General features: G+C 40.8%; 1 protein-coding gene across 1 annotated transcript in view; it reads left to right on the top strand.

Annotated features, from left to right (window-relative positions):
• The first annotated feature begins 3,345 nt into the window (after positions 1-3,345).
• The window catches only part of MOSMO (modulator of smoothened), a 75,056-nt gene continuing 52,438 nt past the window's right edge, over positions 3,346-25,963 (top strand). The window contains exon 1 of the mRNA XM_039478377.2: positions 3,346-3,619. Coding sequence (XP_039334311.1) covers positions 3,514-3,619 — 106 coding nt within the window. The 5' untranslated portion in view covers positions 3,346-3,513. The remainder of the gene's footprint in view (positions 3,620-25,963) is intronic.

Genomic DNA, 25,963 nt, shown 5'->3' with positions numbered 1-25,963 from the left:
TTCCTTAAAGAGAAGAATGATCATACAGTCCCTTCCACAGCTTTCCCCACGGTCCCAGCTGGATTCAGCCTCTTCTGGCCAAGGCCTACCATCCATCACAATAAAGCATGCCATGTTCACGGCCCTTTAACAGCTGCAGAATGGCTATTTATGACTTCAGGCTGCCAGCACAGCTCCCTCCTGGAAGCCTTCTATGTTCTTCTGGGTCCCCAAGGCTTTCTGCCGTAAGAAGCCTCGTGGCTCATTTCTGAAGCCCCAGCTGCTCTGCTTAGGGGTAGGTGAAAGGATAGGATGCTTCTGTCACTGAGTCCACGAGTCTTCTTAGGCCAGCTGGGGGAAAAAGACCCAGAGAGGTGACATGTCTTTCCCAAGGTCAAATCAGTAGCAGGGCAGGAACTAGAACATAGTTCTGTATTCTCTTTGCTTCACTATATCACCTCTCCCAAACCCTTAGGGCAGGCGTCCCCAAACTTTTTACACAGGTGGCCAGTTCACTGTCCCTCAGACCGTTGGAGGGCTGCCACATACTGCGCTCCTCTCACTGACCACCAATGAAAGAGGTGCCCCTTCCTGAAGTGTGGCAGGGGGCCGGATAAATGGCCTCAGGGGGCCGCATGTGGCCCACGGGCCGTAGTTTGAGGACCCCTGCCTTAGGGTTTGCCTGTACCAAAATCTAGACAGAGATATAGGGGAGAAGGGAACTGATCTGTCCTACAGATTTCAGAGACTGGGGACTTGGAAACACCAGCCAGGCATAGTGTTGTGGGCCTGTAGTCCCAGCTGCTTGGGAGGCTGAGGTGGGAGGATCACTTAAGGCCAGGAGTTCAAGTCCAACCTGGGCAACATAGTGACACCATATCTCTAACTAAAAAAAGAGAGAGAGAAAGATACAGGGATAAAAACAAGGATTAATGGGAAGTGTGTAAACAGTTTGGCTTCTGCCAACCCCACCTCCCATTCTGGATGGTAGGAAGGAATGGAATAGGTGACTATTCTCTGTACTGATGTGTGGCCATTAATATCAAAATGTTTTAGATTCTTTTAACTCAATACTCGTTGTTCTTGTGCTTTAATCTTAGACCCAGAACCAATTGTAGAGGGTAAAATGAAGATTTTTTTAATTATTTATCTATTTAATTAATTTATTAGAGACAGGGGGTCTCACTGTGTTGTCCAGGCTGGTCTTGAACTCCTGGACTCAAGTGATCCTTCCACCTCAGCTTCCTGATTAGCTGGGATTTAGGTGCAAGCCACCATGCTTGGCTACATGTATTTACTTTAAACACAAGAACACAATCATCATTCTATTCAGCTGGAGTTAGAATAGGTGCAAACTGTTCTAACATTCAGCTCTGGGATTCTTTAAGCTGGCCAGTAGAGAACATTAGTGGATATTATCTGAGAATTTAGTCCTGTATAGTTACAGTTTTTTCTATCATTGGGCAATAGAAAAGCCCAACAAGAAGCCAAGAATACGACTCAATTAAACTTCTCCAGTACTTACAAAAAGAAGAAAAGAAAAAAGAAACTGAAGACTGTTTCAGTAATGTCATATGCATTATAGCTGGATTCTTGGACCATATCAATTATCTTGTGTCAATTTCTTTGGCAGAGGAAAAATAAATTATATAGTAACAACAACAACAAAAATCCTTTTCCCCAAGAGACCAGTGTTTGGACAGCAGTCTATATAGCCCAGCAATCAAACCCTCCCTTCTCCAAGCTATGTAGTTACACTAATACTCTCTGCACATTTCTGCAAGGCTGTTGGATTTGGTGGAATTTGAAACCTCCTGAATTTTGTGGACATGTAAGCATTCCAAAAATAGAGACAGATCTCTTCTAGGTCTTTCTAGAGATGACCTATGTGGCATTTAAGGAGAAAATGAGTGTTTCGCTCCATTGGCTGCACAGAGGACTATTAGGGAGAGCTGGATCAACGTCAGGGTTAGTGGTGATTCCGCCCATGAGCTGTGGAAGAAAACAAAACCTCCCCACCGTCGCATAATTTGCTGACAGATTACGCAAATGCCTTATTATTTTTTTTTCTGTTTATTCATCCAATTTCAGACGCTCCACACACAACTCAGTAAACGGGATCGTAACACCTGGTTGCTCAGGTCAAAAACTTAAAAGTTATTCTTGAGTTCTCTTTCAACTCCTTCCCCTTATCCCTCTATCTACAAAACATCCAAATCCGTCCATTCCTCTCCATCTTCACTACTCTCACCCTAGCCAAAGCCACACTTCTCTCTCATGGACTACTTGGCCTCTTAACTGGCGTTCCTGTTGTCATCTTCGCCTCTCCCCGATGCAAGCTACACTATGGATCTTCACAGATTAAATAAGATCATGGGACTCTCCTGCAAACAACTCCATTACCTTCTCGTTGCACTCAGAACAAAATCCAAGGACCCCAAAGCCCTACACCTGGCCTCTGCCTACCTCTTGTCATACTACTCTCCCGCCACACAGGCCATTTTGCAATTCCTTGGACTCGCCGATCTCTTTCTGCCCCCCACCCCTAATGATTTTTGTGCTGGCTGTTCCCTCTGTCTGGTCTTGTGCCAGGTCTTCAAACTGCAGGTCTTTATGATCTTGATGGTCTCAGCCGAAATGCATCCTTCCCTGTCGCAGGTATCGCCCCGACTCCCATCACATTGACCTCCACTGAATTCAGGGATCAGCACCTGAAATTATCTTTATTTTACAGATAGGTTCTTAACGTGTTTGTCTCTTCCCACCTGAACGTGAGCTCCCCGAGAGCGGGGGCCTTGCCTCTGTCCACCTCAGTACCTCTGCACCTGCAGCAACTGACGCAGACAGCGAAATGGGGCAATCCTGGGAGCTGACAGCCGCGGAACGGGCAATGAGAATACAAGGTGACAGGGACCGCGCGGGGCCCGGAGTCACTCGGCGGGAGTCGGCACCACCCTCCTGCTGGAAGACGGCGGCTCCCCACTCCCATTCCGGTTTCGCTTTTGAGGGGCTCAGGAGAGGGAGCAGCGTGCGTCCAAACAGTCATCAAGAACGACAACGATCTTATTGTTAGTGTGCAGAAAGGCAACAGGTGGCGTGGCTTGCCGGAAGACACCGGGACCCTGGCAGGGACCTGAGCCCGGCCGGTCGGGTCCGGGTCCGGAGCGTGGAGGCGGGCGGTGCGGGGAGGGGCCCGGGACGGCCCGGGCGGCGCGGCGGAGTGCCGAGCGGGGAGGACGGAGCCGGGGCGCCGCGGCCGGGGAGCCGGGACCGGCCTCACCAGCGCCGAGGCTTCGCTTCCGGGTGAGGGGCGGGCGGGCCGAGCAGTTCCGGGGCGGGCGGCGGTTCCGTCTGTGCGGGCCGCGCCGCGGCTGCTGGTCCCGGGCGCGCGGAGGGCGCGAGCGGCGCGCTGAGGCTGAGGGGGCGCGAGGCGGCGGCGCGGGGACTCCGGGCCCCGGCGGCGGCCCATGGGGCGGGAGGCGTGAGGCCGCTGCCTGTCCGGGGCTCGGGGGGTGGGGGGAGCGGGGCGGGGAGATGGATAAACTGACCATCATCTCAGGATGTCTCTTTCTGGCCGCCGATATCTTCGCCATCGCCAGCATCGCCAACCCGGACTGGATCAACACCGGGGAGTCCGCGGGTGAGCGGCGGGCGCGCGGGGCCGGGCGGGGGATTGGCTGAGGGCGACGCGAGACGGGGGAGACCCAGGGGCCCGGCCAGGGGCTGGCCTGAGGAGCCCGGGGGCAGAGGGGAGACCCGGGCCGCGGAGGAAGGGGACGGAGAAGAGGACGGGAAAAGGGTCCCGGACCGGGGAGGAGGGGAGCAGCCCTCCGATGTGAGGCGTCGTAGAGGAAGGAGCTTCGTTCTGGATTAAAAAAAAAAAAAAAGTCAAGGTGGGAGACGGGAGGAAACTGCGGCGCCTGCTAGGGAATTAGAAACCAGGCGGAGAGGCTGGGGCTGGAAGTGAGGCAGCCTGCAGGGCAGTGCGGGAGCCACTAGAGAGCTGGTGGGCGAGGGGAGGCCGAGAGGGTCAGGTCCGACCCCAGACCCTCCACCTCTAGAGGAAGCTGCGGCCGGGGGCGAGGTGCCCGGGCTGCGGGCGCTGACCCCACCAGGCAGGGTGAATGGTGGGTGCTGGGAGAGCTGGTGGGGCTCGTGGGAGTGGGGGGGGGGCGCCTGAATGGAGCCCCCCTATCTCTCCCGCCCCCGCCCATCCCCTGCCCGCTTGGCAGTGTTTGAGACGCTTGTGGCTTCGGATTTTCCCTTTGAAGTATGTATGTGGTTATAATTTTGCTTTATTTTAGGCCCGGGAGCTATAATACGACTAATAATAAACCTCATTTTATGGAGCGTCTTTCATTCCAGCACATCACAAAAACGCTGGAGAGATCTTAATAGTAGTTACAAAATTAAATAACACATTAGAGTTGCAGGCAGCCCGGCAGCGGTAGCAGTGCTTGCTGTAAACGCCACGGAGCTGTGGGCGGGAGAGGCAAGGTGGTGCCCTCGGGAAAGAGGCGGGCATCTTTCTGAAGGATACCCCAGGTGAATGCGCTTCGCAGACTTTTCTCAGCTTGGGCCACTTCTTTCCCTGCGTCCTCTCCTCCTTCCCTGAGTCCCCCGCCTCTCTTTCTCCCCCTCTCCCAGACCTGTGAGACCAAACCTTAATTAATGTAAACAGCTGTCAGGAGAGCTGCTCCGATTTAAGGAATGGTCTTGTTTTTTAACTGCTTGTTCAGTGCAGGTGAAGGAACTGTTGGGGGGTTGGGAAAGTCAGGCTCCCTCCGTGGATAATTTCTTATAAAAATGCATCACTGTGCTGTCAAAACTTCTTAAGTATTACTTATGGTTCTGTATTTATCCTGCAGTATTTTTAGCTCTTAAAAAAAAAAAGTGGTAGCTGGGACATTTGTTGCTTCCTCCTCCCTCCCTTCTCTCCCCCAATCTAGACCTAGTAACACAAAATCATGCTGTCAGATTCACTGGTTATTAAAATAACACTCTAAAAATTCTGCTACTTTTCTTGCCTATAGAGTTTTAGCAGAGCTCTTAATTGTAAAACATGAAGAAAGGATCAGGATGGTTTCGAATTTGGTGGTACTATGGGCTTCGTTTATGAAAATATTGTTGCTGCCAGACAACACAGTTACATGTGTGACATCTAGTTCGTGACCTGTTGATGTTATCCTACTTATATATGTATTGACTCCTTTTATGAGACTTTCGGGCTTCACATACTTAGGGGAAAAGGATTCTCAGTGCTCTAGCAGAAACGCCTTTTTACAAAGAAGTTTTAGATAGAATCCCAATAGATATAATAGACCAAATGTCCATGAGAAAGATACAGTTGAAAGAGAATTGTTACATGTAAAAGAGAAGAAAGATAAGTGATAGTGTAACATTCCTTAAGATGGAAAAGGGCATAGCCAGGTGCGGTGGCTCACGCCTATAATCCCAGCACTTTGGGAGGCCAAGGTGGACGGGTCACCTGAGGACAGGAGTTTGAGACCAGCCTGCCCATCAGGGTGAGACCCTAAAATACAAATATACGAAAAATACAAAAAAATTAGCCTGGCCGGGTGGCGCATGCCTGTCATCCCAGCTACTCGGGAGGCTGAGTCAAGAGAATCGCTTGAACCTGGGAGGCAAAGGTTGCAGTAAACTGATATTGCACCACTGCCCTTCAGCCACTGCATTCCAGCCTGGGCCACAGAACAGCACTGTGTCTTTAAAAAATAAAAAAAGGGCAAACTTCTCTTGTATTCAGAAGAAAGCAAGGATAAGATGGGTATAACTCTTTCAAATTTGGAGGCAAAATCGGCTATGAGTTGCCACAGAGATGGGAGGGATGAATGTCAAAGGTTTCAGGAAATAGAAACTGTTTGAAGAAAAGTAATTGCAGAGAAAGCTTGTCTATGGTGATAAGTAGGATTGTCTAGCAGCAATTGATGCCTCATAGAAGTTTTTTTTTTTTTTTTTGAGACGGAGTTTCGCTCTTGTTACCCAGGCTGGAGTGCAATGGCGCGATCTCGGCTCACCGCAACCTCCGCCTCCTGGGTTCAGGCAATTCTCCTGCCTCAGCCTCCTGAGTAGCTAGGATTACAGGCACGTGCCACCATGCCCAGCTAACTTTTTGTATTTTTAGTAGAGACGGGGTTTCACCATGTTGACCAGGATGGTCTCGATCTCTCAACCTCGTGATCCACCCGCCTCGGCCTCCCAAAGTGCTGGGATTACAGGCTTGAGCCACCGCGCCCGGCCTTTTTTTTTTTTTTTTTTTTTGAGACGAAGTTTCGCTCTTGTTATCCAGGCTGGAGTGCAATGGTGCGATCTCGGCTCACTGCAGCCTCCGCCTCCTAGGTTCAGGCAGTTCTCCTGTCTCAGCCTCCTGAGTAGCTGGGATTACAGGCACGCACCACCATGGCCAGCTAATTTTTTGTATTTTTAGTAGAGACGGGGTTTCACCTTGTTGACCAAGATGGTCTCGATCTCTTGACCTTGTGATCCACCCGCCTCGGCCTCCCAAAGTGCTGGGATTACAGGCTTGAGCCACCGCGCCCGGCTCCTCATAGAAGTTGATGGTCATGGACATACAGTGTGATAACCTATCCGCTCTCTTGACCTTCTCTAGTAGTGCTCAGTTACTTTGGTATTGAGATAGGTGAGTTTTCCAAGCGTTCTTAGAAATAAGGAAACATCAAGAATAATGTGAAAGCCAGTAAAAGGCTTCGTTCAAGTTTGGGGTTTGCCAGATACGCAATGAAATGACAGCAGCCAAGGTATTTAGGATAGTGGCCAAAGTATTGTAATGATGACTTGCGGAGTATCAGCTGGATAAAAAGTGAAAGTGGATAAAGACTAATGGATTGGTCAGTGGAATAGCAGATGGTACATGGCCAGTGGAACAGTGGACTCAATAAACTTGAAGACCAGTCAGAGTGGAAGTGATCGATCCCGCAAAGTGGAATGGCAGGGGATCGTAGGCACAAGGACCAGAGTGTAGCAGTGAAAATGTGGAGCTGATGTGGGATGGGGGAAGTGATTTTTTTGCCTAAAAGTTTCCCCTGCCATCTCAGCATACCATTCCATTAAATATTATAGTTAGAAAGAGGAATAAGAGATAGTAGGAACATAGGAAAAATTTTAAATTATTATCTAGCATGTATTTTTTGCCTTATGTATATCAGGCGGTAAACCCCCCAAAACATTAAATGAATGGGACAACATGTTCCTTTGTTCACTCTTGTGCTTGAACTTGTATGCGGTACAGTCTCACCTGAGCCGGCAGATGCAGTCTTCAGTTAAAAAAAAAAAAAGTGCAGAGTTACACCTTCCAAATCAATGAAACATTTACAAGAAGTTCAAGTAAGAGCTCAGTAGCGACAGGTCTAGCTTTATTTCAGTGGCTGCACAGAAGCAACGTAACCTGGCAACAAAAAGTTAATGTGTTGGTTCCCTTTAGTGTGTTATATTCAGTCTATAAAGTTTTGATTGTGATGTTTTCATTGCCGTTTTTAAACAGGGTAAAATGCATTTTCAAAGTAGAACTTTTGGAGCTGAAAGAGTCTGCAGAATGTAGCTTGAAAACCACTGGAGTGAACCACTTAGGGAAAGTTTCAGAATTCAAGACTAGACTTCATCACTTCATAGCTTTACGGCAGGCATCCCCAGGCAGGCATCCCCAAACTACGGCCCATGGGCTGCACGTGGCCCCCTGAGGCCATTTATCTGGCCCCCCCCCCGCCGCACTTCAGGAAGGGGCACCTCTTTCATTGGTGGGCAGTGAGAGGAGCACAGTATATGGCGGCCCTGCAACGGTCTGAGGGACAGTGAACTGGCCCCCTGTGTAAAAAGTTTGGGGACGCCTGCTCTATGGCTTTAGGGCAGATTCTTTAACCTTTGTCTCCATTTTCTCCTTTGTAAAGTAGAAATAATAAAAGTACCCATCTTATTGGTATAGTATGATAATTAACTGAATTAATCCATGTAAAACATTTAGAACAGTACCTGACACACAGTAAACGCTCAACAAAAATTACATATTGTTATATTGCTGTTCTAGTTTATAAGAATAGGTGTCAGAATCCCAGTTTTGAAAGGAAAGCCCGGAGCTGTGAGAAACGACACGTTTTCTTCTATTAGATATTCTAGGAAATAAGGAAACATTAAGAATTATACAGCCAGGCTTAGAACAAGTTAAATGTACATCCCTCTTGGCTTTGGACTTTCTCTGCCACTTCCGTGCTGTTCTTTCTCTTCCCGTCTCACCTCTCCATACTCTCATCTTTGTCCTCAGCTCCTACTTGAATGACCATAGAAGGAAATTTTTTTTAAAAAGTAACTTCCTAAAATCCCTATTGATAAACTATGTTACTCTAAGATTATGGACCATACTTTGGACCATAGTTTTTCATGTTTTTATTGTCCTGGTCTAGATACAGAGAAAGTACATTCCTTTTATTTTCACCTGTGTATTTAACATTTCATCTACCTGTTCTAATGGCTTGTGGATTATGCACAAACATTTGAAGATAAGAAAAGATCATATTATATGGATTGGGAAAGAATGTGAGGGAAGGCACGCTAACAAGGACTCTTTCTGTTAGTGTAACCAGAAATAGTAAATGGTAGATGAATACAGTGGCAAAATTATGTAATTCTGTATGCTAAGGTCAAATTTCTGCTGGTTGCTGGAACTCAACATCAATAGCAGTATATTTGATTTTACATAATGCTTCATAGTGTTTGAAGCACTTTGACATCTATTACTTGATCTGATTCCTTAGGATGTTTATATTTGGCCAATGTAAAATAGTCGTTTTCACATTTTTCCCCATACAGCAGTGCTTTGCATGTGAGATTTCAGTTTCAGTGCTGCAAAGATTTCATTCAAGAAGATTCCTCATTGAAGTATTACCTATATGTTATTTATGCAAACCTTTTACTTAACTTAAATGAAATTAAAATTCTTCAGTGGCTGGAGTTTTCCCCAGATTACCAAAGAGGGAAAGGAGGAGACTTGGGTTTCAATCTTAAAGTGATCATCTTTGCTTTGTATGAGCTTAGAGACTTATACAAAGCTTAATTTATTTTTTAAGCTTATTAAATGACTTATTTATTAAATGAATTTATTAAATAACTTATTTAAGCTTAATTTCACTGTCACTTTCTTCTCACCCCTGAAGAGACTTTTTTCGGGGGGTGGGGAATTTAGTGATCCTTAATTTTAACAAGATAAACAGTTAAGTAAAGCTGTTTCTCTGATAAATATAAATGGCCTACAGATCCCTTTAGTGAGGAGGCATTATCTCTTCACAGTGAGGATTTCAGTGACCGTAATCCTAATCATCCTAAATGGATTTGCCTTGTGTTCTTTATGAAGATTTCCAGATGTTCCCCAAAAGTCTCTTTCAAATATCTGAAAGAACTTCTCCCTTATGTCTTGTCAAGATTTCCCTAAAGTGGTTGTCATGTTCACATATCGTTTGTCATGACTAATTTAAGGTTAGTGTATTCATTTCTGAAGATATGTTTCTTCTTTTTTTTTTTTAGACAGTTTCACTCTTGTTACCCAGGCTGGAGTGCAATGGCGCGATCTCGGCTCACCGCAACTTCCGCCTCCTGGGTTCAGGCAATTCTCCTGCCTCAGCCTCCTGAGTAGCTGGGATTACAGACACGCGCCACCATACCCAGCTAATGTTTTGTATTTTTAGTAGAGACGGGGTTTCACCATTTTGACCAGGATGGTCTCGATCTCTTGACCTCGTGACCCACCAGCCTGGGCCTCCCAAAGTGCTGGGATTACAGGCGTGAGCCACTGCGCCCAGCATAGGTTTATTCTTATTGTTTTTTAGATTGTCTAGATGGGTTGTTACTCTTTAGAAGGGTGTCTCTAAAGCTGACACCCTCTTTCCTGCTTATATTCTGAACTAGTTGAGGGGCAAAAAGGAATAAGGTACTTAGGGGCTAAAATATTATTTTATTACTAGGAAAGAGGATATTGGAGAATGTCACTTATATTTGGGGCTTACTTCTGGACCTCAAAATGGAGCAAACTTAACTATCCAGTCCCAGACAGAACTGGGGGACCTGCCCCTTTAACACTTTACCATGGCAAAGGAGAGTTGAGTGCTTCCAAAGGCAAAATGTTGGTTCACATATGCCCTGTATTTTCTCCTAAACTAACAGTCAGATGAGGTCACTTCTCATGACCTGACAAGGATTGCATGAGGAGACACAAATAAGCTAACAGTATTATGCTAACAGGATTCTGTCCTCTCCTCCTGCTTTCCATTGCTCATGGATGGTAAAATTGGGAAGAAGGAGAAAACCTTACCTGTTTAAAACCCAGTATATGTCTGGCATTTTGTAAGGGAGTCCTCAAGTCTAAAGATTGCCAGGTGTTCAGGGAAGTAAAAGACTTGGTGAGGGGTGTCATTTTCTATTCTGTTGGCTCCTACCTACTTCGTAGGAAATCCTGGTAAACCTCAGATAAGGGACTGTGGTCTGTTACATCTATCTCATAAGGGTTCAAGATCTGCAGGTAGATCCTGGCCTACACATTGGAGATCCTCAGTTTAAAACATTAAAATTACAGGTTGCTCAAGCAGGCCTATTCATTAAGTAATAGAACACTATTAAATAATAGTCCTTTCCCTGGAAATGTGACAGCTCCAATGATCACAAAGGTACTTTGACATGGAAGAACTCTAACATCAGTTGTTAAACAAACCTGTCATGAACCTCATTTTGATAATCACTTTGGGCATTACTTACAGAGAAGGACAGGATTTGGTTACCTAAAAGGGCAAAATTTTTAGATTGTGTTCTCCTTGAATTTAAAAAACATTAATAAAATTTCTTCTTGGCCTTTTAAACCTGTTTCCAGTAAATTTCTTTTTTAAACAGCTTTATTGAGATGTAATTCACATAATCATGAAATTCATCCATTTAAAGTATACAAATCAGTGGCTTTTAGTATCTTCACAGAGTTGTGTGCTACCATATCACCATAGTCCATCTTAGAACACTTGCATTACTCCAAGATCAGGCCAAGAGGTGTCTCTTGGCCTCCTAGGCAATCCCTAATATGCTTTCTGTCTGTTGATTTGACCATTCTGGACATTTCCAATCATAGAATCTGTGTAATCCTTTGTGACTGGCTTCTTAAACGTAGTATAATGTTTTCAAAGTTCATCCATGTTATGGTATTTTTTTTTTCTTTAAGAGACAGGCTCTTGCTATGTTGCCCAGGCTGGATTCAAACTCCTGGGCTCAAGCAATCCTCCAGCCTCAGCCTCCCAAGTAGCTGGGACTACAGATGTGGGCTGCCACACCTGGCTATGTATTTCTTTTTATTGCCAGGTATTCCATTATATGAATAGACCACATTTATTTAGCCATTCATCAGTTGGTGGACATTTGAACCACTCCGTTTTTTACTTCCAAGCATAAAAGTCTATGAAGATAAAGTGATTAAAAGATGCTTTTATGATGAGTTTGTGTCCTTTGTAGGGACATGGGTGAATCTGGAAACCATCATTCTCAACAAACTGACACAAGAACAGAAAATCAAACACCGCATGTTCTTACTCATAGGCAGGTGTTGAGCAATGAGAACACATGGACACAGGGAGGGGAGTATCGCACACTGGGGTCTGTTGTGGGGGGCAAGGGAAGGACAGTGGGGGGTTGGGGAGGGCTGAGAGGGATAACATGGGGAGAAATGCCAGATGTAGGTGACAGGGGGATGGAGGCAGCAAACCACATTGCTATGTGTATACCTGTACAACAATCCTGCATGATTTGCACATGTACCCCAGAACCTAAAGTACAATTTAAAAAGGAAAATAAGATGTTTTTAAAATTTATTTTTTTAAAAGTGACATTATCAGTATAATTTATTCCAGCATATCAAGTAATTAACAAAAATTCAAAAAACGGTCTTTTTACAGTACTCACAGGACATGCTTAAAGCTTGAAATCATTTATGATACTGTGAATCCCCAGTGTAGACCAGATTTTCCAACAAGAGATTAGATCTCCTGAACAAAGCATTAATATTTTCTTTACAAACTTTGTTCCAAACATCATCTGTTTGACCATTACCAATAGAGATGGAGCCACTTCGGAACTGAGAGCGTATATAAGCCTAAATGTTTTTGGAGAATGGGAATTTAGGATCAAGACCATGAACAGAAGGCATGCCTAAATGGAAATCACTAAAAGAAGGAAATTCAGAAGGAAAAAAAATTAAAGCCCGCTGATGCATTTGTTAGATGACTATACTTGTTGCATCCTTCCTTATCTGGCTACCAGAACCCCTTTCAAATTTTGCTTAGTAATAGTTACATACATCAGTTCGCCACTGTTCCACTTAGTGTGACCAAAATCATCATTGTTTAATCCCTTTCCTGATAAATAGTGTCTATTTCAGTTGCAGTATAGTAAAATGGTTCTGTAAGATTTGGAGTCAGGCATATCTCAGTCTGATTCTTGGATTCTCTTTTTATTAGCTTTATTATTTGGGGCATATAATTTGATTTTTCAGCTATAAAATGGAGATGATATATATACCTCAAAAGATAGTTGTGAGGAAATAAAATGTGGCATATGAGAGATTAGCACATTGTCCAGTATATAGTAACTGCTCAAATATTAGTCATTTATTATACAGAAGATCAAAACATCTGCATTTTTTAGTGTTTCCTTTTTGTACTGTCTGTCTTATTTATTTACTTATACCCTGCCTTGTTCCAGAAAGAGATTTAAGGCCACATGGTGTGTCTGTATTTGAATGTTCGTGAGCCCAGCTGGGTCCAATCTGGGAAGAGAAACTGCATAGTCAGTTACACTTAATGTAATATACCCTTAATGGGACACATGTAAGTACCAAAACCAAGGAGTACCCAGGTTTATATGTTTCTGGAACAGATTGAAGAGGTTTTCTAAGTGAAAGACAGCCTAGCATAGTGGAAATGGCACACACTTTGGGGCAAACCAGCATGTAGCCAAGTCCCAGCCCCAGTATTTACTAGCCATGTAATTGATCTTAGACAAGTTGCAGTTGAGGATTTTTTATTAATAAAAATTGTGTCATTCAGACCTGATTAATACCTCTTTCTTCCAATAGTTAATGCAGGTTTAGACCCCAACTTTGTTCTCCTGTGGGTTAGAGTATTAACCACAGTGTATTGTTAAGATCATTTAGTTCAGAAGTTATTTTTAAAGGAATTTGTCTAAGAGCTGGTAGTACAGTTGGAGTATCAAGTCAATTTTTCTCACCTCAAAGTGTGAAAATAAGTTTGAAATATATGAGGTAGTTGGTTCTTTATAGAAACCTGGCAAACAGTATAACTGAAAATTTAGTTTATGGAATAATTTTTTTTCTAGTTACTAGCTTCTGTAATGCAACTGTGAGTTCATTTTTTCCATAACCCATTTCAATGCATGCTTAGGCGGTGGGCCATATTGCATAATTTTATATGGGAAATTTAGACATGTAATAAAGTGTAGCTGTTTATGAAATTGTTATTGTTGAATTATAAATAAGAGCTTAAGCATGCAACCTTAATGCATAATTATTTACATAGTGACCTTGTTTGATATGCTTCTCTAAGAAACCCAGGAAATTAGATTGTACATTGATAGCAGTGACAAGTATATAGGTATAAATTTCATATTTACAGCTTTACCTTTGTGATGGTTTATATAACACGACATTCATGTCTTTTTGGTTTTCAGAGTGTTTTATTTTCATGTTCTGAAGCTACACATTTTTTTTCCAAGTACTATCTAGAATTCCCTACCCAACTAAGCAGGTAGTGGCTTTATAAGTAGAAAATCTGATTCAGTTGATAACAACAGATTGAAAATAGCGCTTATTTTATCCTTTATCGACTACAAACTGATGAAAAAGTAATGTTGGGAAAGCTGTTGTAGAAATCCTAAAAAGGTGTAGATAAGAGCCATGAGGAAACCTGAAGATCTTTGAATATCAAAATGCCTTAAAATCAGTACCTGGATTAAAATCATTTTTCAATAATACACCCTTACTGTGTATTTCACTTAAATATACTATGTTTGTCAATTTTACTGTGTATTCTTGTTATCTGTAAATTACATGGAGGATAATTCTTGCCAGGTATGCAATGAGCAAGTAGAATGTGATGTTCCTTTGGGATTTAGCACTTTAGAGTTGACAAAATAAAGAACATATGGCCTTGGATGTTGCTATTAATGTACTTACATGTACTTGTGAGTATATACCAACCAACATGTATAGTTTGCTTAAGGGAAGTTTCAGTGTGTGACCCCATGAAGTATATTGACTTATCTTTGAATAACTGCTTTTTTTTTTAATTAGCAAAAGGCTGCACTTTTTTGTGTGTCTCATTATACAAGCTTTGCTATAAATAAAATGTCACATTTGTCATTTTGACACTTGCCGTTATATATATTGAGCAAAAAGGCAGCTGTTGACTTTTAATATAGATCTGTTCATCCAGGGACCATATACTACTATAGTTAGAGATTGAACAGGAGTAGAAAAAAATGCAATTGGGTGGGTCAAGTAAGAAAAAGGAAGAACAAAATTCATTATTGCAATATATTCACAGTAAGTTGTTTACCTGGAACATTGTTGGGTCTAATTTCAGCCATAATAATAGAAGCCCTTTTCAGTCATAGGCCATGTTCAGACCAGTTCTGCTGACCAGGCCACTGACTTCCAAAGACAAAAATCTTTAAGGCCGCTTAGACTATCAAAGAGATGTGACCATTTCATTAACAGAGTATTATTTTAATAAAATAAATCTTTAATTTACTATGGACATTTAAAAAATCTTCCCGTAGGTATTCCCTATGCCATTGGACTTCATTCCAGACTGTCTTGCCACAAATGCTATTGATGTATTTGTGGTCTATAAGAAATCTGTACTGAAATAATCAGAGAGATTATGTTTAAGCAAATGAAAAAGTCCTTGAAGTAGCCTATACTCTAAAGATAAAACTGTATACGTATGATCAGGCAATCAGAGAGGAGGTGGAATTTGAGCTTAATAGATGATATGTTTAATAATGAGTATTTAATAAGGAAGACTTGGGTGGTTCTTGTTCTTGAAGAGGGAATGGCATGAGTAAAGGTAGATAGAAGGCAGGGAAATTTCTATTCCAGTTCATTTCTCTATATTGCAGCTTATTTGTCCGTTCTAAAGGACAAATAGAGTAATAAATACATAGCATTTACTTTGTGACAATTTCTTTTCTAGACATTTTACATGTGTTAACTGATCCCCACAACCTCCCTGTGTAAATGCTGTTATTTAGACAGCCCTGTAAAAATACAGAGAAGTCCTATGCCTAATGTCACACAGTGGATCCTGGCTCTTAACTATTGGATGTGCTTGTACCAGAAACCTTCAGTGACTTAATCTTCCACAAACCAAAAGACATTCAAGGATTTTTCACAATATAGCTCCACTTTATAATACTTAATGGCCTTAGATCCTGCTTTTTTCCCTGCATGGATGTACATTCTGCCACTCTGTATTACTTTCTTTCCTAAGTACAATCTGTATTCTCATCTGCAATTCTCTTCCTGTGTTTTTTATTCTCAACCTGAAATATCCTCTCCAGTCACTGTTTTATCAGTATCCTACCCATCTTCCAAGCATGTCAGCTGCCATCTTCATAAAACCTTTTTTGATCCCTTACCTAAAGTGATTTTTTCCCCCTTGGTGCACATTTTTTATGGTAGTATATCTGTATCATGGTTATTTGTGTGGCACTTGCCCTATTTTCTAGTATAAATTTTTTTCTAGTATAGATTTTTTTCAAGTTCTTTGAGAGCAGGGAATATGATTTATTGATCTTTATACCTTAGGCAGCATTCAGCCTAAGCTTGTGCATGGTAGGAAAGAGGAAATGTTATGGTTAACACTAAGATTTCGAACCTGGGCTAGGGAATAAAATTGGGACTTTAGAGAGTGAGGTGATTGTAAAAAGTGAGAAATTGGTTTAAACATTTTCTGTTCGAGGTGAGAGTAGGATATGCAAGAAGAAAGGGACTAGAGCTCAGAAGACGGGAATATTTGGCACTCCCAGTCTTTTCTCATTTTCACAAGTGTGATACTTAAATTGCTGCATATAAGTAGCTGCATATCCATAGAATTCAGTCTTCATTTTTTTAATGTATCAGTTGGTGTTCATTTGGAAAATAAAGTCCAGCTACTATATGAATCATTCCTGATTTTAATATTATAAGATGAAACATAATTTGTAGGTTGCTTTGTTGATTCTCTGGGTCAATATGGAAGTTCGATTTCTAGACTAGCCCATAAGACCATGTTGTAGCTGAAATACTTACTTTTGCAACAACAAAATAGTAGAAAGCAATACAGTTGCTTTACTATTTGCATCTCCAAAAGGTAAAAAGGAATAAGAAAGGGCAGCTTATTTCTCTGATTCTTCATCAGTTTGACGTCAAAGCTTACAACATTCCTCCTATGTGATATAGTTGTTCACTGAGATTCTTCTTATATATGTCAACAGTGTTTTGAGTTTTCTGGCTTGTAAATTGCCCTGATAGAGAAAGCAGGGAGAATGTATGTGCAAGAGGTTTCCCGAAGAGAAATAACCTGAGGTAGAGTTAACTCAGTGGAGCTGAGAAAGCTATGTGTTAATGCATGCATGTGCATATGATATGCGTAGTTTGCTATGGAGGGGGTAGGCAGGGGGTGGTGAGGAACTTGTAATGGGTAAATGATCTCTCCCATGAGGAAGCAAGATGAAATAGAAGAGGTTGGATCCAGTGTTCCTTATCTGAGCCCATGGGGAGGGCCGTTAGTCTGGTTACTGTTTGTTGAGGGGACCTCCATAGTTGGATAGTGTAAGGAGAAAAACAGTATTTTGTGTGCCACTTTAGGTATGATGAAGTGCAAATGAAGTCTTTTTAACTCAGAGTACATATATTGAAATCTAGGTTCTAATTCTGGCTTTCCCGTAGATGTTTTGTTTGTACTTGAAAAATTACCTGAGTTTTGTTATTCTTTATTTTCCCTCAACTGAAAAATAGTTCCTGTCCCCACTTCATCTTCATGAATATCCTTTTACCTGAAAATAGAAGTGAGTATATATGATATGTTAAATTCTTAGGAAAGTATTTTATTCACAAAGTTACAATGAAAAGATATGGGGCCCGGGTTCACACCTGTAATCCCAATACTCTGGGAGGCCAAGATGGGCAGATCGCTTGAGCTCAAGGAGTTCGAGACCAGCCTGGGCAACATGGCAAAACCTCGAGTCTACAAAAAACAAAACAAATTAGCCTGGTGTGATGGCATGTGCCTATAGTCCCAGCTACTCAAGAGGCTGAGGTGGGAGGATCTCATGAGCCTGGGAGGTGGAGGTTGCAGTGAGCCAAGATCAGGCCACTGCATTCCAGCCTGGGTGACAGAGTGAGACCCTGTTTCAAAAAAAAAGGATGGTGTTGAAGTCAGAACTCAGTTCAAATATTCTGGTTCTGCTGTAACAGCTAAGTGGCTCTGAGCATGTTTTTTGGCTTCTTTGAGCTATAGTTTTTTTATGTATAAATGGGAATAATACTTCTGACCTTGAAGGGTGGTTGTAAGAATTAATATATCCGAAACATCTACCACAGTGCAGGCACACATGGTAACTGTTGTTACTGTGGTAAGCAACTAAATGGATTAATATCTTATCACATTTGATACATAGAGCATAAACATTGCAGTTGATGATTTTCCCACCATACAGTCACAGAAAACAACCTGATGTTTTTAAGCTAGGATATATCATTGTTTTATCCCTGGCTACCAATATCAGTTTTTGTTTTTTTAAAATTAAAAAAAATAATCTCACTATGTTGCCCAGGCTGATTTCGAACTCCTAAACTCGAGCAGTCCTCCTGCCCTGGCCTCCCAGAGTGCTGAGATTACAGATGTGAGCCACTGCCCTGGCCCTGATAATATCACTTTTATGATGTACGTTGTAACGGTGCCCCTGATACTTGGATTGCTACCTTCTTCCAGCCCAGTGCGCTAAGAGTACTAGACAGCCTATCCAAATGCTTATATGCAAGTGCTCTACTGCATATCCAAGGTAACATGTATTTGTGGATTTTTCAAGTGTGATGACAACAGATTGTACTAAGCCACTAGCATTCTGTCAGCCTTCCTACAGTAGCCAACGTTTGCTAACTGGGTTATGGATGTATTCTGTAGTCCTAGGGTAGATTTCCCCAACTGGCTGGGTATGTAAACCATGACGCCAACCTCATTAGTTGAGGTTAGTCACTATTATGAACTGAATGCACCCCTCCTTCCAAATTCACAGACCCCCAATGTGGTGGTATTAGGCAGAGGGATTTGGGGAGGTGATTAAAAAGAGGTCTAGCCCTCTTTCTGCTATGTGAAGATACAATGAGAAGTTACCAGTTTGTAACTCAGGAGACCCTCACCAGAACCAGGCCTTGCTGGCACCCTGATCTCAGATTTCCAGCCTCCAGAAATGTAAGAAATGAATTTCAGTTGCTTTTTAGCCACCAGGTCCTTTGTTATAGCAGCCCAAGTGGACTAAGACAGTACCAAGTGTCAATCAAGGGTTCTTTTTTTTTCCTCCCAAGGGTTCTAAATGTAAAGGATGATTTAAAATCACAGGGTAGCCTGTAAGGTAATTTATTGTATAGTCTTAATCATTTTTATGGTGAAACATAAAATGTGAGACTCTGTTTTTTCATCCTGTAGACAAAATATTTTGGGTTTAAAATTTTTTTTAATTTAGTCACTTAAGAAACCATAGCAAAGAATCCTATTTAAAACAAATGTAGACAGTCATATATCAGCGTACTAAATCACCTTTTAGACTTGTACTCCAGATAAGATCTAGTGGATTAGGATTAGAAGACAAACCCTTTTATGTTGACATGTTACTAATACAGGACTAATCCTGGGAACCTCAGACTCTAAAGTTCTTACCATTCAGTAGGTAGCTGTTATCCTGTAACCATTTAGAATTGCACCATTAGCTATGTAAGATGTCAGCTTTAAGTGGACCACCCTGTATTTAAGATTTAATTATCCTTTATTGTGACTATCTTGACAGTTATCAGGGATGTTGGGTACATTATGAGTTTTCTCTACTGTGCTATTTATTTTATTTTTTGCCTCTGTAAGTTGCTGGGCAGTGCTTTTGTCTCTTTTTATTAGCCTAGAATTAGTTAAAATATTGTATCTCTTATCCATCATGTCCTACTGCACTCTGCCCTTCTCTTTAGGAGCCTGTTGTAGCAAATCTCCAGTGGCCATTCAAATAGTTCATACCCAGATGAAAAAGTTCAGAGTACAGATATCATCAGCCATTCTCAATGGTTAGTTTCCATTGACTTAACCAATAGCCCTCTGCTGTGCTCAGCTCCTGTTTCTCTGAGCTTGGGGTTTTACTGTTTTTTAGAAAATCCGTCAACTTCTCTAATGAAGAAGACTGTCTTTTGACTGAATTGATACAGGCTACAGAGATACTCCTTTTCTGTGAACCTGTTTTCTCTTGTATACATTTAAGAAATTGTTCAGTGAGTCTGCTTTGCTGATGGCATTCTTGTCATTTTCCCATGCTGCTATGGAATTTCGTATAAATATATATATATATATATATATATATATATATTTATATTTATATATGTATATGTATATATATGTATATGTATACACACACACACACACACACACTCTTAAGAAACAGTTTATCTAACAAAAGGACTATAACATTATTTTACATTCTTAATTCTCATATAAAGCACATTTTCAAATTAGTTGCCAGCCTTTTTAAAATTGTATTGAAATCCTGGGCCTAGATTTTTTGACAATTTCTTTGGTATATTATATTGGTCATTTCAGTAGCCAGTCTTTGGCCATTTCAGTGGGATTTGGAGAAGACAAGAGAATAAAAGGACTCACTTTACCGCCCAACAATGTTTAATGAATGTTGATTGAGTGAAATCATTGGTTAGGTAGGGCAGTTGATTTGGCCTAGATAATATTTACAAATATGTATAAGAGATTTAGTCTCTAGTTGATTATCTTTGAAAGCATTTTTAATAGTGGGAAAGTTATGATACAATAATTTCTTAAGGTCACACATTTCTTAAGCCAGAAAAGGTTTAAGTTTTTCGGCTCCTATTTATGGCAGGAACATACGTGCGATCAGTTTGAATGCAGGAGACATTATATTGAAGTGGCTAACAGCACAGACTATAGAGTCTAGGTTCAAATTCTACCTGTTCTCTCTGGACATCGTGACTCACTTGCCTGTAATCTCAGCAATTTGGGAGGCTGAGATGGGAGGATTGCTTGAACCCAGGAGTTTGGAACCAACCTGGGCAACATAGCAAGACCCCATCTCTACACAAAAAAAATTTTAATTGCTAGTCATGATGGTGTGTGCCTGTAGTCCTAGCTACTCGGGAGGCTGAGGCAGAAGATCACTTGAGCCTAGGAGTTCAAGGCTGCAGTGAGCTATGACTGTGCCACTGCACTCCAGACTGGGCAATGAAGCAAGACCCTGTCTAAAAAAAAATTCTTTCTCTTCAGCTTACTAGCAGCATGATCTTGGACAATACACCTCAGAGGTCTGTTTCATGTATATAAAACACTTACAGTGCTTGGCACATAGCACTATGTAAGTGTCAACTAAAGTTAATCGGACTAACTTTTGAAGTTAATATAGTCTTTTCAGGAGCCATAGGCAATTATCTTAAAATCAATCATAAACATTTTGTTGTAATAAATACTAAGTTGTAGATATAAATGTTACCATACTGATTCTACTGTTTACATATAAGTTCTAGTCCATGGACAACTGGCTAAAGTGTTTACCTCATAAGAATAGTATCACTGCTGTAAAGAAGGCTAGTCTTACTAACTTATCAGAAAAAAGTAAATTTCAATATTGAATACAAACTGAAATCAGTTAGCCTAATTGTATATCAAATTAATCATGTAACCATCAAGGTAAAAAGAATTATCAAGTAATTTTTCAACATAAAACTCTAACTGTGCTCCCTTAGTGATGGGATATAACCTAAGGACAAAAAGGACTGCAAAGAAATACTGATCTTAGTAGGTAACAAACCCCTATAACAGCTCTGCAGGGAAATGTCCCCATTTTGCTGTTGAAGAAGCATATTCAAAGAAGGGAATAATTTACCTGGCATTAAATAATGCTGGAGTCATTATACCATACTGCTGTTTTTCTCGTGTGCTGTTTCCCATGAGTCCTGTGCTAGCTATCCTGGTTTATTTACTACCTCTCTCTTATTAACATCCTCTGTAACTATTAGAACCACATTTTCATGAACTTACTAACCATTTGAGTCTCCTTTTTTCAATAATTTCATTCCATGTAATCCGGCCTAGTTTTTTAAAATCTGCTTTCTTAAGGGGTATTTGACCTGCCCATTTTTTTACAAATTCTAAGATGACCTAGATGACCTAGCAGCTTTTTTCCTAACTCCTCCTACTTCACCAATAACTAGTTCCTGGAATATTAGTTAGTATCCAAGTCACAATTACTTATGGATATGGACTGTATGATAACTATGTCTGGAAGTTATATATGAGAGAATTCCATTCTTTCTTTTTTTCTTTGAGACAGAGTCTCACTCTGTCGCCCAGGATGGAGTGCAGTGGTGTGATCTCAGCTCACTGCAACCTCTACCTCCCTGCAACCTCCACCTCCCTGCAACCTCCATCTCCTGGGTTTAGCAATTCTCCTTCCTCAGCCTCCTGGGTAGCTGGGATGACAGGCACGCACCACCACACTCGGCTAATTTTTGTATTTTTAGTGGAGAGGAGGTTTCATCATGTTGGCCAGGCTGGTCTTGAACTCCTAGCCTTATGATCCACCAGCTTCAGCCCCACAAAGTGCTGGAATTACAGGCTTAAGCCACCGCACCTGGCCTAAGAATTGCATTCTTAAAGACATTAATCTGTTTGTAATTTAGGATATCTTACAGTGATTCAGTAATGAGACATATGGGAGGGGGTGGTAAAGAATGCAGTTGTTGGACCTGTGCTTTTTACATGAAATAGTGGAAACAAGTATTACTTTATAAGCTGGTTTCTGAAATGATTGGTTCATTAAAGAAAGCAAATAAAAATAGCAATAAAACTAGGAGATAATATCTGGTTGGTAAATGAACTCTATGTCCTTTGAAAGGGTGATGATTAAAGAAGAAAATATGTAAATAACTTGGGTACACAAGCTGCTATTTGAAATTCTGCTGAGTAAAAATGATAGGAGTTAAACCATTCAGGAATTTAGCTAGCTCTTGCTTAAAGTACTTCATGTAGCAAGTCTCCAAACATTTTTTTAAATTACAGCATTTGAAGATCCTCTTCTTGAATTAACAGAATCAAAGTGAAATTCTGTTTTTTAAATCACTCTTAAACTGTCTTTACAGTGTGTGGCTTTAAACTATAATTCTATGTAACATACCAGATAAGTTGTCAAGAAAATCTAGGTCTAGGATTTCCATAAAATTTTCAAAAGAAGTAAGATGGGCAATCAGATTAATTTGAAAAAGTGCTTTATATCACAAGATTGCAAAACTGTTGTTATAGTCCTTTCATTAAGTTGACTGAATTTCTAAACACCTGGAGAAAATTATTTTAGTATTTTCTGTCCAAAATAGCGGTTTGTAGAAAATACACCACTTGTCTGTGGATATCAGTGTTTATGAGACGTCTTTGTTAATGTTTCTAAAGTTTTAACTCTCTGGGCAAACATTCTAGAAAAAAATTACGGTTATAAAAAATATTCCTAAATAGTAAACTTTGAGCATGGCTGTGGAATCAGACTCGGGTCATGTTCTAACCAACTTTTTCTAGCTGGTGCCTTGTCATTTAGCCTGTTACTCAGTTTCATCATTGAATTGTTTTGAGAATTAAATGAGCATACATAAAGCACTTAATACTACGCCCAGCGCTAAGTAAGCACTCACAATGTAGTGACAGCTATTATTTTTTATCCTCCTTCCTCTCCTTTTTCCCCTCCAGATTTATGAGTGATAGGGACAGAAAATTTCTTAATCAGAGTGCCCTTTATTTTAATCTCAAAGTTTTGAAGTAGAATTTAGCACAAAAATAGATTTTTCTGAACCAAAACACTGAAGATTCTGTTTGGGAAGTGAGAAAGCAAGCTGCTAAACACCTACACTACTTGTGCAGTGACAAGAAAATTGAATTTCTCATTTGTTTCCTGCCCCTAGCCCTTGCCTTCAGTTTCTCTGCCTCAATATGAAAATATCTATATTCCTTTGGAGACAATTGCCTCACTGAAGCCACAAAGAGCAGTCTCCAGGAGTTTTATGGCTAGCTAACCATAACCTTTTGGCAGAACATCTGGATACAGTTTCTATTTTTAAAGTCTATCATTTTTTTGTTCATTAGATTTGTATGGTTCAAATTTATTGGTGTCAGTTGTTTTCCTAGGTTGTACCATCCATTTTGAGAAGATGTATGTCTTTTATCCAGAAGATGTGTAGAGGTCATAATCAATAAAAATTACTATTCTTCAATTAAACTGGAGTTTTCTCTTCATGTTTTCAAAATATCATTAGACCAAACACATGTATGCATATGCATTTGTATCCATCCATACAAATGCGACTTTCCTTTATTATGATTACTCAGCTGCAAGAAGTGTACTGGAAGTTATAATATCTGTTTTATCATAGTCATTTCAGCAATATGGATAGGGCTACTTGACCCTGAAATTTAAAAAGAGAGGATCTTTCTTTATGGTTTTATTTTTTAAAAATTTGATAAAATACACATAACAAAATTTACCATCTTAACCATTTTTAAGTGTACAGTTCAGTGGCATTAAGTTTATTCACATTGTAGTATCACCGTAACCCCCTTCCATCTACAAAGCTCTTTTCATCTTGCAGAACCAAAACTCTACACCCATTAAATAACAATTTTAAAAGAGAGGATCTTAACATCAGAATCACATAATTACTGCTCTATAAATATCTGACAGGTGTTTCCTTCTAAAACAACTGCTTTCTTTTTTAGTTGACCTTTCACTATTCTTAGCTTCTTCTAGGAGTTATTATATATAATCTACTCAGTCATATTTTCTTTAATTTTTCTCTTTCTACAACTTTACTTTTCCAAAGGTGGTGTAAATTACATGTTTATGTTCCCCTATGTTTATACTCAACTTAACCTTCCCTCACTCCCATAGGTTTGAATGAGTGTATATTATCAGAGCATTGTTTCCAATACCCTCTGCTATGTTTATACCTTTAAAAGTCCTTAAAGTCAAGAGTGTTAAATGTACGTTCTTGACATTTTAAATACCTCCAATTTTGAAAGCATTTATTCTCTGGGCTGTTAGATACATGTATGATTCATAAAATGAAACAGGGCTGCCTGTAGTTATTTCTTGAGTTGCCATTTAGAGTCTTCTGGCCTTGTCATCTGTCTATGGAAGAAATCCAGCATACCTTACTGTCATGTACGTCACTGTAGATCTTATAGTTTCAGAAAATTCTCTTTCCATTTCTTCAGAATTCTCCTGTTTTAAAGCTTTTTCCTCTCCAATTTTGTCACCAAAATGTGGCTGTGCAGTCACCTGACCTGGAACTTTAAACAATTAAGTCTGCTGGACAGAAAAATGCTGTCATATTCTTCAAGGCTTTCAAGCCGTACTTGGACTTCTAGTAGAATTTTATTTTTTAAAGAAACAGGGTGTCACTCTGTTGCCCAAGCTGGAGTACAGTGGTACGATCATAGCTCACTGCAGCCTTGACCTCCTAGGCTCAAGCAATCCTCCCATCACCTCTTGTGTAGCTGGGACTACAGGCATGGGCACCACCATGCCTGGCTAACTATTTTTTGTAGAGGTGGGGTTTCACCATGTTGTCCAGGCTGCTCTCAAACTCCTGGGCTCAATCTTCCTGTCTTCACTTCCCAAAATGGTGGGATTACAGGCATGAGCCACAGCACCTGGCCAGAATTTCTAAGTTACCAGGTTGCTAAACAACTTCACAGAAAAAAATTAATGATAGTCTGAAAATATTGTTTTCTTCTGACTCCTCTCACCATAAATTCATGCTTCTCCACTTTACTCTCCCCAGAAAATTCTGGAAGTTTCCTAGCAAAATTGCTTATTGAAGCCCATTCAAACTTAAGTTTGAAGAAATCTACACAAAGGACGTCACCATGTTATTTGAGACTCTAAATGTACTATTTATTCTACCTTCACTCTTATTTACAATTGATAAGCATGCACTGGGCCTTAGTACTACTCTCTTGGATCTGATTTTGCAGACAGATATTCACTGGGATACAGAATCTATCATACATTACTGTAGAAAAAGATTCAAATACAGTTAACATATTTGAAAATCAAAACTGTATTGTCTAGTCAAGTTAAATGTGTATGTCTGCACAAAGCCTATCCAGTTAAGACAGTGTCATTATTTTTCCTTTTGCAAACTTCCTTACAGTGTCTGAACATTAAGTGCTTCATGCATGTTTCTTAGGCAAAACATACGTCAGTACTTTTCTCTTTACAATTAAATATTCCCAGTAGTTTGGGGACTCTTTTTTGTTTTTAACTATTTCTCTCTCTCTCTCTCTCTCTGTCTCTCTCTCTCTCTCTCTGTCTCTCTCTCTCTCTCTCTTTTTATGTTGTTGTTGTTGCCGAAGCTGGATTGAAGTGGTGCAATCTCGGCTCACAGCAACCTCTGCCTCCGAGGTTCAAGTGATTCTCAGCCTCCCAAGTAGCTGAGATTACAGGCAAGCACAACCATGCCTGGCTAATTGTATTTTTAGTAGAGACAGGGTTTCACCATGTGGGCCAGGCTGGTCTTGAATTCCTGACCTCAAGTGATCTGCCCTCCTTGGCCTCCCGAAGTGCTACTTCTGAGCTGACAAGTGATTCTGATTTATGGTTA

The sequence above is a fragment of the Saimiri boliviensis genome, chromosome 12 (genome assembly GCF_048565385.1).
Source record: "Saimiri boliviensis isolate mSaiBol1 chromosome 12, mSaiBol1.pri, whole genome shotgun sequence".
In the NCBI taxonomy this organism is placed as follows: Eukaryota; Metazoa; Chordata; class Mammalia; order Primates; family Cebidae; genus Saimiri; species Saimiri boliviensis.
Note: the sequence above shows the minus strand (reverse complement) of the source record. Positions and strands in the feature narration are given on the sequence as shown.